Genomic DNA, 15,227 nt, shown 5'->3' with positions numbered 1-15,227 from the left:
GATCTCAGGGTCCTGGGATCGAGCCCCGCGTCGGGCTCTCTGCTCCGCAGGGAGCCTGCTTCCTCCTCTCTCTCTGCCTGCCTCTCTGCCTACTTGTGATCTCTGTCAAATAAATAAATAAAATCTAAAAAAAATAAAATTAAATTATATTAAGGGACGCCTGGGTGGCTCGTGGGTTAAGCAGCTGCCTAAGGGAAGGCTGAGTGGCTCAGGTCATGATCCCAGGTCCTGGGATGGGCCCTGTATCAGGCTCCCTGCTCCACGGGAGGCCTTCTTCTCCCTCTCCAATTTCCCCTGCTTATGTTCCCCACACCCCGTGTCAAATAAATAAATAAAATCTTAAATAAAAAAGTAGTTAAGATAGTAAATTTAATGTTTTTTACCATAATTTTTTAAAAAAAGACATGGGGTGCCTGTCCGGCTCAGTCAGTAGAGCATGACTCTTGATTCCCCAGGCAATGAGTCTGAGCCCCATGTTGGAGTAGAGATTACTTAAAACAATAAAATAAAATGGCTAAAAAACAGCAAGTTATGTATATTAAAAAAACACAACTCTTTAAAAAAGATTTTATTTGAGAGATTGAGTGAGAGGGAGCAGAAGCAAGTGGGCAGGGGGATAGAGGAAGAGGGAGAAGCCAACTTCCCGCTGAGCAGGGTGCCAGACATGGGGCTTGATCCTAGGACTCCAGGATCATGACCCGGACTGAAGGCAGATGCTTAACCAACTAAGCCACCCAGGCACCCACCAAAAATATTTTTTTTTAAAGATTTTATTTATTTATTTATTTGACAGACAGAGATCACAAGTAGGCAGAGAGGCAGGCAGAGGGAGGGGAGGAGAAGCAGGCTCCTCGCTGAGCAGAGAGCCTGATGCAGGGCTGGATCCCAGGACCCTGGGATCATGACCTGAACAGAAGGCAGAGGCTTAACCCACTGAGCTACCCAGGCGCCCCCAAAAATATTTTTTAAAGAGAGAGACTGGGATGCCTGGGTGGCTCAGCAGGTTAATCCTCTGCCTTCAGCTCAGGCTCAGGTCGTGATCTTAGGGTCCTAGGATCCAGCCTTGCATCGGGCTCTCTGCTCAGCAGGGAGCCTGCTTCCCTTCCTCTCTGCCTACTTGTGATCTGTCAAGTAAGTAAAATCTTAAAAAAAAAAAAAAAAAGACTCAGCACTTTCATTTATCCAAATGTTGGGGAAGAAGGCCAAGTACTTTCCATAAACTGTTACTGGAACTACAAATTAGTACAATGGCTTTGGAGAGCAATAATAATTAAAATGTTAAACATACATCTCCTTTGACCTGAGCGAAAGGCAGAGGCTTAACCCACTGAGCCACCCAGGCGCCCCTGTACCAGATTTTATATCTGAAAACGAAAGCATGAGAATAATGAAAAAATACCAATTCTTTTTTCTTTTTTAAGATTTATTTATTTTAGAGATAGAGCACACCCACGAGCAGGGGAAGGGCAAAAGGGAGAGGGAATCTCCAGCACACTGTGAGAGCAGAGCCAATACAGGGCTCAATCCTATGACCCACAACCAAGAGTCAGACACTCAACCAACTAAGCCACCAAGGCGCCCCAATTATTTTCAAACACTCTTAGTTTAGTGGCTTTCAACCTCAGCTGCTCATATTAGAATCACTCAGAAGATTTAAAAAACAAAATCCTTACATCCAGGCCCCACCAGAGAGCACCAGGGTCTGACACACTCAAGCTGGTCTGGGATGGGCCCTTGGGTTTCAGTATTTTTTAAGTTTCCCAGATTATTCTAATTTTCAGCCAGTGTTGCAAAATCACTGACTTAGACCAAGAATTAGCAAACGTTTTCTGTTGAGGGCCAGTTAGCAAGTACTATAGGCCCAGTGAGCCACATAAAGTCAGCCACATATTCTTCCAAGCACTTTTAAAATGTAAAAAACCAAGCCCCATGTTGGGTGTGGTGCCTACTTAAAAACAAATAAATAAATAAAATTAAAATGTAAAAACCATTCTTACCATCAAAGCATTATAAAAACAAGCTGTGGACCAGACTCGCCCATAGGCCATTCTGCCAACCCCAGTTTAGACTATGCCCGATCTGTGGCCTAGACAAGGCACCATGACACAAGGGATGGCCAAGAAAAGCCAGAAAGCTGCTGTCAAGAAAGTTCGTCAGTGAACTCATAGGTCAAACTCCTGCCCTCTAACTGGTATCTAAGTTGTTCTGGTTTAAATAGGTGAGAAGGCTTTGGACTCACAATAAAAAACTCCCAAGACACATTACACACCAGCCAGTTTATTATTTTGTAGTAAGATGGATAACTCTTACCATGCAGACTGATGTACCCATGTCAGCATGAAAGCTGCATATTCTTCCTAGAAGCAGTTACATAGAAAACCAACTTACTATCAAGTTACCTGGCAAGTATGGAATCGGAACAAGGGGTGGCTAATCTTAAAACCTGCTTCTTCCATGAAGCTAGGGCACACTTTCCCACCACAGAAACAGCCCCAGCCTCCAGAGTTTGCTGTTGCCTCCTCCCTCCACATCTTGCTCTGGCCAAGCACTGTCACCTCCTACAGCTTTAGGATCAGCTGCCTTGGCCTCAGAGTCGTATTTCTCCTCATTGGTTTTTCTTACTGGTACCTCCACTGTTACTGACAGTTAAGGTTCTGAAAGGGGCACATCAGATGCTCCCATGTCCCAACTACAAACAACAATCTTGTTGTCTAACCCCACCAAGTTTTACCACCTAATATGCTTCATAAAGGTTCTTCCCATTTCCGTTAGCACATACACAAGCTACCTATAAATTTGCCTAATGTAATCTAATTCCTACTAAAGACTGAGGTTTTTAGTTACAGTTTTTATTCTTTCGCTTTCTTGATCAGTGTTTTACTAAAACAAATACCAAGTGATGTGTACTTTTCAGATTGTTGTTTTGTTCTCTAAAATGTAAAAAACAGGGAAATACAGTCCTTAAATTAGTACTACTAAGGGTCATCAAAAAAAGTCTCTGAACAATAGAAAAGTTTATGCTTTCAAATTAAAAAACTAAACATATACTGCAAACATTAAATGTTAAAATTACAGAAAACAAGATATTTAGACTAACCCCACAGCATTCACACTACACCAGAATTTTGCCTGTAACAAAAGGGGATTTTATCCCCAAAAGTAGTTAAGTCCATGCTCGCTGAAAACATCAGTCCTAAACCCCATGAAAGAGGATGAACTACACAGTGCATGCTTAGCAAACATATACATTAACCATTCTTAACTGTCCCTTCCCAAAGCTGTGTGAGGGGTAGGATGGATGAATGTGAACAAATGACAGAATTCTCCAATTACAAAAACTCATAATGTAACCTTTACTACATCTTGGGCAATAGCTAAGACTTCATCTGTGGGAACCCACCTGTGAAATCACAACAAAAATCAATAGGAAATGATTTAATATAAAATATACAAATTTCTCAGCATGAAGACTTCCACAGAACAGGGAGAAGGGAATGACAACTAAAATTTTTCTTTTTCTTAAAAAAGAACACTCCCCTTATGTTGTCCTTGCTACTCGACACTCAAAAACAAATCTGTACAAAACTACGAACACAGAAAAGGGCCAGAGAGGATGTTACAATGCAAAGTCTTCGGACCTCTTCTAAACTGCTGTCCTCACCAAGACCCCTCCTTAATAGAGCTGAGGGTTTCCCAGGTCCACTGGGGAAAGTAAGTGGCATTGGATCATCACCCCTGCTTCACCACACATGGCCCCAGGTCACTCGCTGTCAAACTTAATGGAATTGACCTGGACAGAGATGGAGCCTCCCCGGTAGCTGCCCCGCTTCTTCTTGGTTTTCTCATGCCGGAACGATTTGCCTTTGGTGAACTTCAGAACCTGATTGGCACGTTCCCCCCAGTCTCCAGCTGCACCCCGCTGGTAAGCAGAGAGAAGTGGTTAATACACAGAAGGACAACACCAAGGCCCTCTTACTTTCTTCTCCCTGCTCAAGGCAACATGAACCAAAAAGCTGCCCTCTCTTCCACCCAGCCCCCTTAAGAACAGCAAACATGCTCTCCCCTCACCTTGGCATCAAAGGAATTGTCTGCCACTCGAGCATCTACCTCAATTTCCTCCTCCCTGATCCTTCGGAAAGGGGATGATGCCCTTTTTTCTCCCTGGAGAAGAATGAAGTAAGAAATAAATTAAAGACAGAGTGGCCATTTAACAGAAAAGCCCTCCGTAGCTACACATGTGGAAGAGTGCCAGGCCAAGCAGAGAGCTGTCAAGATCTCACGACCCTGAGGGGAAATCAAGAGTTGGAGGCTTAACCAACTGAGCCACCCAGATGCCCCTTTCTACTCTTTAAAGGCTGGCTCCCGACAAGAAAATAAGATAACTTACTTTCTTCCTTTTTGGAAATGTGTTGGGGGTCTGGGGCTTTATCTTCTTGGCTTGAGGAGTCTCTGCCTCTTTGGCAGCCTCATTCTGCTTCCGCTTCTTTCCTGAACCTACAAAACAAAAAGCCAGACTCAGGAGACCAGTTTCCTATTCCTCCTCCCAGGTTCCCACACCGAGGGCATATGATTGGAAGCCTAACTGTGGGCCTCCTCTCCCTATCCCATTTCCCAAGTGTATATCCCATCCATACTTGGGGAGACAAACCAAGGAGACGGATTCTTTGGATACAGACCTGGCTTAGAAACTGCCACTGCTGCCTTTTTCTTTTCTTCTTCCTCCTCATGGCTATCCCTGTCTGCTTTTCCATTCTGCGTAGTCACTGCAGAGGTGCCATTGCTCTTGAGGGCTTGTGGCCTTACACTGCCCTTGCCCTTAGGCTTCTCCTTCTCTTCTTCCTCACTGGAATCATCAGAGGAAGAACTACTGCTGCTCTCAGCCTTTGTTTGCTTTGTGGAAGCCACCTTCGAAGAGGCTACAACTCCTGCTGCCTTCTGTGGCTTCTTTTTAACTGGGGATTTTGACATCTTCTCCTCCTTCTCTTCCTCACTGCTAGAACTATCTGAATCAGAGCTGCTGTCCCCACCACCCTGGGGGGCCTGTTTGGCAGGCAAAGATGGAGCTGCTTTGGCTGCTGCCTTGGACTTGGGGGTGACCACAGTCTTCTTCGTCTTTTCGTCTTCACTAGAACTGCTCTCCTCCTCGCTGGAGCTGCTATCAGCCTTTCTGGTGAGAGGCTTCTGGCCACTACCTACAGGTTGCTTGGGAGCTGTGGCTGGTTTAGCTGCAGGCTGCTTGGGAGTGGCAACTGGCCTACTTGGTAGATTCTTGGTGGTACCGGCTGATTTGGAAGGAGCTTCATCCTCAGAACTGTCAGAGTCTAGACAGAGAGCAAAGAATAAATAGAAATCAGACTAAAAAGAGCCCCTGGAGCTCCCACCACCCTGAGGGCCTCCATATACCTCACCTGAGCTGTCTGAAGAGCTCTCTGGCGCTTTCTTTGCTGGAACTGGTTTAGTGGTTGCTTTAGAGATGACTGCCTTAGCTGGAGGTTTCTTTTCGTCCTCAGAACTTGAATCTGGAGAGAACCTATGGCATTAGGCTGGAACCAGAGTCCCAACCCAACCAAAAGCAACAAAAAGGAGGCTGCAAAGACCCACACAGAAACTTAAGCCCTGTCTTGCTTCAGTGAAAAACAAAAGGCATAGAGGCATTTTTGTCTTTTATATTCCTCATCTACTCCCTAGGCCCATTCTCCACGGAGGGGACTCACCAGACTCATCGCTGCTGTCCTCACTGCTCTCCACAGGCTGCTTCTTCTCTGCAGCTTTCTTGGGAGCCTGGGTTCCCAGGGACTTCTTGGATGGGGCAGCAGAAGGTGGGGGGACTGAACTATAGGGACCTGTTTAAAAAAAAAAAAAACTATAGGGACCTGCTTCCCCCTGCTTATGCACACGTGCACATGCTCTCTCTCTGTGAAATAAGTAAATAAAATCTTAAAAAAAAAAAAAAAAAAAGACAAGTGTTGTGGTGGGGCTCCATGCTTAGCAGGGAGTCCACTTGGGATTCTCTGCCTTTCCCTCTGCCCTCCGCCACCCCCACCTTGTGCACATGCTCGCTCGTGCTCTCTAAAAAAAAAAAATAATAATAATAATAATTTTAAGGAAAAAAAAAACCTCACCTGGTTTTTTCTTCATGGGTTTTTTCTGCTCTTCCTCCTCCTCACTGGAAGAGTCCTCACTGCTGGAACTCTTCTGGGTAGGGGCAGCCGTTGCTTTCACTGGAGCCTTGGCCACCACTTGCTTTTTAGGTACAGTCTGCGTCACATGGAGAAAATTAGTTACCACAGGAAAAAGCTGGTCCAACTAATCTTGCCAGGAAATGGAGACACCCTCACTCCCCGACCCCCCTACCCATCCCCTGGTAGAAGTTATGGCCCAGACCTTCTTAGGTATGGCTGCCGCCGCTGCCGCCTCCTCCTCCTCATCGCTGCTGCTGCTGCTGCTGCTGCTGCTGCTGCTGCTGCTGCTCTTCTTGCTGGCCACTTTTCCATTGGTTAGTTTAGGTGCCGTGCGAGCTGGCGTACCTAGGAAAGAAAAAAAAACTGGGTAAGAAATACCAAGGCCTTAATGGACCCTGAAAACCTGTTAGCTTAGAGCTTAGGAGTCTATCGATTCTCTTGCCTCCATTTAACTTTTTTAAAAGATTTTATTTATTTGACAGAAAGACAGCTAGAGAGGGAACACAAGCAGGGACAGTGGGAGAGAGAGAGAAGCAGGCTTCCCGCTGAGCAGGGAGCCCGATGTGGGGCTCAATCCCAGGACCTTGGGGATCATGACCTGAGCCAAAAGCAACTGAGCCACCCAGGCACCCCAATTCTCTTGCCTTTAGAGCAGGCATGAGGAAAACCGCCATGGCTGACTATCGAAGGATGACATTCCTGACCAATTTCAAACATAAAACTATCTTTAATAAATGATATGATGTAGTGGCTCCTGGGTGGGTCAGTCCATTAAGCATTTGACTCTTCATTTCAGCTCGGGTCATGATCTCAGGGTCACAGTATCAAGGCCTGCATCGGGCTCTGGGCTCAGAGGGGCGTCTGTTTGTCCCTCTCACTCTGCTCCTCCCCCAGCTCATGTGTGAACATCCTCTCTCTCAAATAAATAAAATCGTAAAAAAGAAAAAAAATATGTAAACAATTCAAATGTACTCTATAAAATCTTTTACTCCAACTTCATTCAGAGAAGCTCCTATAAATCATAACCTGTCATCATAAGAATACTATAAGAGTTTAAATTCTCACAGGTCCTACAGAGTAAACGCATAAGAGAAATGATGGCAATGAAAAGCACAAAACATAGATGTACAAGTGCTCATAACAAAACGGCATTTATAGGAATGTATATCATCTATGAACAAGAATGGCAAATGGATACTTTAAGACTTACTTTATTTGCTTGACAGACAGAGATCACAAGCAGGCAGAGAGAGGGGGGAAGCAGGCTCCCCACTGAGCAGAGAGTCCGATGTAGGACTCGATCTCAGGACCCTAGGATCATGACCTGAGCCAAAGGCAGAGGTTTCAGCTCCCCAGCGCCGCGGGATACCTTTCATTTTAAAAATTTACTTATTTTAGGGGGCACCTGGATGGCTCAGTTGTTAAGCATCTGCTTCTGGCTCAGGTCATGATCCCAGCAACCTGGAATGGAATGCCAGCCACATCAGGCTCCCTGCTCAGTGGGAAGCCTGCTTCTTCCTCCCCTGTTCTTGCTTTTTCTCGCTGTCTCTCTCCCTCAAATAAATAAAAACTTTAAGAGAAAATAAACTAAGAAAATAATAATAAAGACTAACTTATTTGAGGGAGAAAGAGCATGCAAGACTGGGGGCACAGGGAGAGGGAAAGAGAGATTTCTCAAACAGACTCTCTGCTGAGTGGAGCCCAACATGGGGCTCAATCCCACGTCCCTGGGATCAGGACCCAAGCTGAAATCAAGAGGTGGACACCCAACAGATTGAGCCACCCAGGTGTCTCTGGATACCATTTTTTAAAATATGTTTTTTGGGGCACCTGGGTGGCTCAGAAGGTTAAGCCTCTGCCCTTGGCTCAGGTCATGATCTCAGGGTCCTGGGATTGAGCCCCGCACGGGGCTATCCGCTCAGCAGGGAGCCTGCTTCCCCCTCCACCTGCCTCTGCCTACTGTGATCTCTCTGTCAAATTTATTTTTTAAAAAGCAAAGATTTAAAACAAAAAACAAAAAAACTACATTTTTCCTCACTGCAGACTGTTTCTCTAGCGCTAATCCCTAATTATGAAATGTTCCACTTATTAATAAAAAGCCTCTTCAAGGAAAAAAAAAAGACACTAAGCAGTATTTCTAATTCAACAACCAGTGCCATTTCACCCCTATGCTAAATGAGCAATTTTTTTTTTTTTAAAGAGAGCAGGCGAGTGTGGGCACAAGCATGCACACATGGGATGGGGAATGGCAAAAGGAGAGGGAGAGAAAGAATCTTAGGCAGGCTCCACATCCAGCGTGAAGCACAACTCGAGGCTCAATCACAGGACCCTAAGATCATGACCTGAGCTGAAGGCAGAACCTCAACTGACAGCCATCCAGGTGCCCCTGAATGAGCAATTTTAATACTAGTCCCCAGAGCAAACTAGTCCCCAGCCTGACCTCTTGGGAATGGAAATAGTACCTGGTTTGACTGAGGCTTTAGTCTGAGTTTTAGCTGCCACAGGTGTTGTCTTTGGCTTCTGGTTCTTTGGTGACTCATCTTCTGAGCTTGAGTCTGAATCAGAATCAGAGCTCTTGGCCTTCTTAGGAGGAGCTTTGACTGCCTTGGATTGGGGCTTAACTCCCTTCTGTGAGGAAACACACAATGAAGAGAAATCAGCAAGAGGTTCTGGGTACCCAAAGGGCATCCTAAGGTGGAAACCATCCACCTAGACTACTTTTGTTTTTTAGGAGCTAATGGAGCAGTAAGAGCGAATAAATGCTGAGCAAGACAACATCTGAGGGCACCTGGATGAATTAGTTGGTACAGTATGCATCTCTTGATCTTGGAATCATGAGTTCAAGCACCATGTGTGACACAGAGTGTACTAAAAAAAGACAGCATCTGAAAAGGGCACCAAATTCTTCATGGGAAACAAAAATATTGGGGCACTTCCCTGGTTCAGTGGGTAGAGCATGCAACTTGATCTTGGGGTCATGAGTTTGATTCCCACACTGGGAACAGAGATTACTTAAAAATAATTTAAAAATCTCAAGAAAAAGGGAAGGATGGATGGATGGACAGAGGGATGGAAGGAAATAATGTGGAAAGGGAGTTAGGGAGGAAAAGGGACTCCTGGGTGGCTCAGTCAGGCATCTACCCTCAGCTCAGGGCATGATATCAGGGTCCTGGGATGGAGCCCCACATCTGGCCCCCTGCTCAGTGGAGAATCTGCTTCTCCCCCTGCCCCCTGCCCTCCCTTATGTGTGCACACGTGCATGCTCTCTCAATAAATAAAATCCTTCTAAAAAAATGAAAGAAGGGACGCGGGGATGGCTCAGTTCTTAAGCATCTGCCTTTGGCTCGGGTCCTGATCCCAGGGCCCCAGGATCGAGCCCTATATCGGGCTCCCTGCTCAGTGGGGAGCCTGCTTTCCCTCTCCCAGTCCCACTGCTTGTATTCCCTCTCTCGATGTGTCTGTCATATAAATTTAAAAAAAACTAACCGTAACAAAAAAAAAAGAGATAAAGAAAAACTCAACCCTGTCCTTGCCATTCCCTGCTTAAGAGTTCCTCTACAAAACGTACTCTTACTTACTCTTGGGATCTTAGACAGTGTCCCAGAAAAAACGAATGCCACCTTGGAAACAGAATGGGTTCCTCTAGATTCAGAGTGCAACTTCACTCTCACATACCCTTTCCAAGCTTCAAACTTCTATTTTCTCCGCCATGATCACCTGTTACATATTTTACGTATTTATGTATTTAAAGATTCATTTTATGGGGTGCCTGGGTAGCTCAGTGGGTTAAGCCTTTGCCTTCGGCTCAGGTCATGATCTCAAGGTCCTGGGACTGAGCCCCACATCGGGCCCTCTGCTTGGCAGGGAACCTGGTTTCCTCCCCCTTCTGCCTACTTGTGATCTTCTCTGTCAAATAAATAAGATCCTTAAAATAAATAAATAAAAATTCATCTTATAAAGACAGAGGGGGCATGCACACTCACACACGCTTGGGAGTGGGGGGAAGGGCAGACGGCGAGGGAGCAGAACCCCTGCTGAGCAGAGAGCCCAATCGGGGCTTGATCCCAGGATCCTGGGATCATGACCTTAGCCGAAACCAAGAGTAGGAGGCTTAACCGACTGGGCCACCCAGGTGCCCCTTATTTATTTACCTTTTAAGTAATCTCTACATCCAACATGGGACTCAAACATGTAACTCCGAAATCAAGAGTCCCATGCTCTACTGACTAAGCCAGCCAGGCGCCCCCGTAGTCACCTGTTATACACCCACTGGCATCCCTTGGTTCCAAGCTATAAGCCAGGACTCTAGGTTTCTTCTTTCTAATCCCTTCAACAACCTCTTTCCTTCCCAAAGGTGCAAACCTGAACAGGCTTTTTCTTCTTGTCATCGTCCTCCTCCTCATCACTGGATTCCTCACTACTGCTGCTCTCTGATGCTTTGGCTGCAGCCTTTCCAGGATGCTGAGGCAAACTGGCCCGCTTGGCAGGTACAGCTGAACAGAACCACAAACCCCAGTGAGAATCAGACACGTGGAACAGGCAGGCTACAAATCCCTTTCTGGGAACCACTAACCCCACTCCTTGCCCAGCCTTACCAGCTTTCTTAGCTGGAGGTCCTTGGGGTTCTTCCTCCTCACTACTGTCCTCACTGCTATCACTGGATGAAGTCTTCTTCTTAGCCTTCTTACTCACTGGTCCATTTGCCTGTACCTTCCGCTTCGGGGCCTTGGCGGACCTGCTGAGGTAGATGAGGCTAACTTTTGGGGAATCAGGATCTTCCCCCACCAAAGAACACAGCCCAACTCCTTGGTGGAAAACCAGTCACAGTGATACAGGGAAGACTTACTTGAGCCAGAAGCTGTAGATGTCTAAGAGAGAAGAGGCGTTGGCGTCCTGTTGGGTCTATAGGAGACAAAAAGAACTCAGTAAGAAAATTTTATCCTGGTTGTTCTAGCAGGAAATCAGATTTTATTCTCTCTTTAAAACTGACCTGCTTTGGGGTGTCCGGTGGCTCAGTCAGTTAAGTATCTGCCTTCAGCTCAGATCATGATCTCAGGTTCTGGGATGGGGCCCTGCATCAGGTTCCCTGCCCTCTACCCTCTGCTCACACTCACTTTCTCTCTCTCTCAAATAAATAAACAAAATCTTAAAAAAAAAAAAGTGACCTCTTCTATACCTGCTGTATTTGGTGTAAATGTTACATCTTTGTAAGACTTCTCCTACTTGCACAAATTAAGAGAAAAAAAAAAACCTATTTATGTCCTTTCTAATTTTTGACATCAAAAACTTGGGATACTCACAGTTTCTGTCACCATCTATCCCCAGTGAATCCTATTTATGAAAGCTTTTAAAAAATGTGCTTTCCCAGGATACCTGGGTGACTCAGTTGGTTAAGTGTCTACCTTCAGCTGAGCTCATAATCCTGGGGTCCTGGGCTCCAGTCCAGTGACAGGCTCCCTGCTCAGCGGGGAGTCTACATCTCTCTCTCTCTGCCCCTGCCCCCCTTGTGCTCACACGTGCACAATCTCTCTCTCAAATAAAAATAAAAATCTTTTAATGTGCTCTCCCTTTAAACTAGCAATGCAGGGGCGCCTGGGTGGCTCAGTGGTTTAAGCCACTGCTTTTGGCTCAGGTCATGATCTCAGGGTCCTGGGATCGAGTCCTGCATCGGGCTCTCTGCTCAGCAGGGAACCTGCTTCCCTCTCACTCTCTCTGCCTGCCTCTCTGCCTACTTGTGATCTCTCTCTGTCAAATAAATAAATAAAATCTTAAAAAAAAATAAATAAATAAACTAGCAATGCATTCGTTGTCTAGGAATTCATCCTTACCCATGAAACAAGAACACTAACAGAAGAGAGAGTTTCCTGCAATATGATTTATAATACCAAATCATTGGAAACCAGCCTCCAAAACTGGTTAAAAAGCTAAGTTACAGGGGCACCTGGGCGGCTCAGTGGGTTAAAGCCTCTGCCTTAGGCTCAGGTCATGATCCCAAGGTCCTGGGATGGAGCCCCGCATCAGGCTCTCTGCTCAGCAGGAAGTCAGCTTCCTCCTCTCTCTCTGCCTGCCTCTCTGGCTACTTGTGATCTCTGTTTGTCAAATAAAGAAATAAAATCTTTAAAAAAAAAAAATCCTGATTCTGAAAAAGACCTAATTCCATCCAGCCCATTGTGAAAATACTTTCTGCAGCCTCCCTAATGGTCAATTAAAAAACAGTTCCAATACGAAAGCAGTTGTAGGAGATCACAAGGCAGGCTGTCCCAGCTTAAGGTAGCCCTTTCCGAAGCTGATGTGATTCTGTCTTTGTGCAGCCTGATTCTGCCACAAAGAACAAATTTAACTTCTCAGTCAAAGGCTAAGAAGACTGTCAAAGACTACACTCTACCCTCTTTCAAGATGTTTTCCCATGCATCAGGATTTTTTTTTTAATATTTTATTTATTTATTTGACAGAGATCACAAGTAGGCACAGAGGCAGGCAGAGAAAGAGGAGAAAGCAGGCTCCCCGCTGAGCAGAGAGCCCGATGCGGGGCTAGATCCCAGGACCCTGGAATCATGACCTGAGCCGAAGGCAGAGGCTTCAACCCACTGAGCCACCCAGGCGCCCCTTCTTTTTTTTTTTTTAATTAAAGATTTTATCTATTCATTTGACAGAGAGAGAGAGCAAGCACAAGCAGGGGGAGGGGCAGAGAGAGAAGCAGGCCCATGTGGAGCTTGATCCCAGAACCCTGAGATCATGACCTGACGCTTAACTGACTGAGCTACCCAGGCGACCCATGATTGCTTTTCTTCCAGGAGATTCCAACCCTTTCACATCCCTGGTCCACTTTTTACATGTGTTTGGACCATCCTATATTCCCATAACCATGTATTACCATAACTATGATAACAGTTTTCACTCACTGATGCTTCCTGAGCACCAGGCACTGGGATTGCCACTTCATATTTATCACGTTACTGAAATTCACAAAAATGTTATAAAATGGATGATGGCATCTCTGTAGGTACAGAAACAAACTCAGAGAGGTTCAGCAAGCTGTTCAGGTTACACATCTTAAGAGGTAAGAGAGCCTGGTCCCAAATCTAGATGTGCCTGATTCCAGAAGTCAAAGATCCAAGCCCACTGCCTGGTAGGGCTGTGATGCTCAGTTCTGCTTTGGTATACCTCTACTCTCACTTTGTAATTTTTACTAACGAAAATCCCATCCCCCATTTCTAAAGCAATTTCATTTTTGAGTCCCGGGTAAATTCGACTGAGTTCAGGTAAAGCCACGTTTTGCATCAACCAACGTAAAACCCAAAAAGGAACCAAGAGCCTCCAATGCCTCCGGTGGGACACCAAGCTCCCTCCAGCTAGCCGCACTCCGCCAGCCACGTGACCTGGGCCACGAGGAACCCACGCTGCCGTCGCTGCACCGCTCAACAGAAAAAGGCAACAAGACTCAACGCTACCTAGTGAGACCTCGTGGGGAACCAGGTGCCGAGACTCCAGGCTCCCGGGTCACCGCCGAGGGCTCGGCACAAAGGCCCCGCAGATACTGACTGGATTGGAGGACCCTTAGAGACCTCGGTACCCGGAAATCTAACCCTGTGAGGGCCCGAAGACCTGTGGTCCTCCCACCCCAGCCCTTGTCCCAAGCCCGCACTCACAGCGCCTGTTGCCTTGGCAAATTTATTGGCCACCTCCGAGAGCTGGTTATCGCGCAGAAAGCCGAGCACGAGGGGATACAGGTCGCTGGGAACCACGCGGCGCAAGTTGGCGTCCGCCATCCTCCGGGCAACACGCGTCACTACCGTTGCTGACACTCACGACTCAGGAACTCGAGAACCCGGACGGATGGGGGTGGACCCCTGTGACGTCATCACGCGGCGCGGGCGTACGGCGGAAGGGGCGGGCATACTCCGCAGGGCAGTCCCGCCTCCAATTTGGTGGCAGGATCAAGGCGAAATCTACAAACTCTTTCCGGTGCCACAAGCGTTGCCATCTTGGTGAGGGCGGAGCCCTCCGTCCACCACCTTGCGAAGGCGGAGCCCTGACGTCATGGGTCACGCCCTCGCCAGTGGCGGGAAAACTTCAGACTTCCCGCGCCCTTTCAGCTAGAGCCACCGTTGTTTTTTTTTGAGCTGCAGCTGGGATTTGCATTCCAGAGTAGAGTGGACCGGCAGGCTTGAGCGGTCTGGACTCTCTAGACTCGGTCACAGGATCTCCCAACCACCCCCATTCGCGGCGCCAGCGCCGATTCCCACCCTTTCTTTTCACTTCCTCGAACACCCAGAGAGGCCCTCTTATGTCAGATACCATTCCAATTCTCACCTTCACTGCAGAGGATTCTTCAGATTATCCATGGTAATAGTGGTAACAGACGATCCCTAAAATTGCCCCTTTCAATCATGATTTGCCCTTGAGACAACCCCTTCCCCCTTAATCATTCAGCATTAAGTCAGTTCCACGAAGGGAAAAACCATTGTGAACGAACCCTGAGCGACACAGTAGCAACCTCTGCAAACCTATAATCCTAGAAATTATCCTTCTATCTCCTGAATCACAGTTCACATCTGAACTCTCTCTGTGGGAGAACTAGAAAACCCTCCCATTGCCTCTGTCGTGTGTACTCAAAAATTAATGCCCAGGCCTGCCAAGTTAATTCCAAGTTCCATTACATTTCAGTTCACATTAGCAGGTACCAATCCCTTTACCCGCTACCGTTTGATTGTTTCCCCATTAATACCTGTCAGGAAAGGCAAGGATCCACTTTCTGGGGGGACATACCTCTCCTTTGCTCTTCTCAAAATAGGCACTCTCCTAGATAAACTCCTACAGATCTCCCTCTTACCCATGTTTATTCACATGTATGCATTCATCTGAATACCTATTGTGTGCCAAGATTGTGCTCAAGCTAAAATGGTACATACATGTACACATAAGCCTCAGTTTAGAAAACCTTTATTTGGAACAAGTATGAGCTTCCTCTACGTCCTTAGTGGTAAAAATCCCTTCCTTGGGACTGTAGCATCAGCATCCCCTTGTTTGAAATGCAGAATCTCA

The 15,227-nt window shown here is 46.5% G+C and overlaps 1 protein-coding gene across 2 annotated transcripts; it reads right to left on the bottom strand.

Annotated features, from left to right (window-relative positions):
- Positions 1–2,833: 2,833 nt before the first annotated feature.
- On the bottom strand, positions 2,834–13,998 carry NOLC1 (nucleolar and coiled-body phosphoprotein 1). Of its 2 annotated transcripts, none has more exons than XM_046027817.1 (13): positions 13,832–13,998; positions 11,029–11,084; positions 10,778–10,920; positions 10,545–10,675; positions 8,645–8,810; positions 6,385–6,527; positions 6,123–6,258; positions 5,715–5,843; positions 5,409–5,519; positions 4,677–5,321; positions 4,388–4,494; positions 4,069–4,161; positions 2,834–3,919 (listed from the first exon to the last, which is right to left on the bottom strand). In XM_046027817.1, the coding sequence occupies exons 1-13, from the start codon at positions 13,949–13,951 to the stop codon at positions 3,761–3,763; spliced, it is 2,139 nt and encodes a 712-aa protein (XP_045883773.1). In that variant the 5' UTR covers positions 13,952–13,998; the 3' UTR covers positions 2,834–3,760. The 2 variants fall into 2 exon arrangements, with proteins under 2 accessions (XP_045883773.1, XP_045883774.1); XM_046027818.1 differs by having other exon boundaries at positions 10,778–10,917.
- Positions 13,999–15,227: the final 1,229 nt, after the last annotated feature.

Source organism: Meles meles, chromosome 13, assembly GCF_922984935.1.
Source record: "Meles meles chromosome 13, mMelMel3.1 paternal haplotype, whole genome shotgun sequence".
NCBI lineage: Eukaryota > Metazoa > Chordata > Mammalia > Carnivora > Mustelidae > Meles > Meles meles.
The sequence above is the reverse complement of the archived record's forward strand: the minus strand, read 5'-3'. Positions and strand labels throughout refer to the sequence as shown.

Coding starts and splice junctions, on each gene's coding strand:
- NOLC1 (XM_046027817.1), bottom strand. CDS start 13,951: ATGGCGGACGCCAACTTGCGCCGCGTGGTTCCCAGCGACCTGTATCCC. Junction 4,495..4,676: donor AGTGGCAGTTTCTAAGCCAG/GTCTGTATCCAA, acceptor TTTGTTTTGTAG/GTTCAGGAAAGAAGCGGAAG. Junction 3,920..4,068: donor ACAATTCCTTTGATGCCAAG/GTGAGGGGAGAG, acceptor TCTGCTTACCAG/CGGGGTGCAGCTGGAGACTG.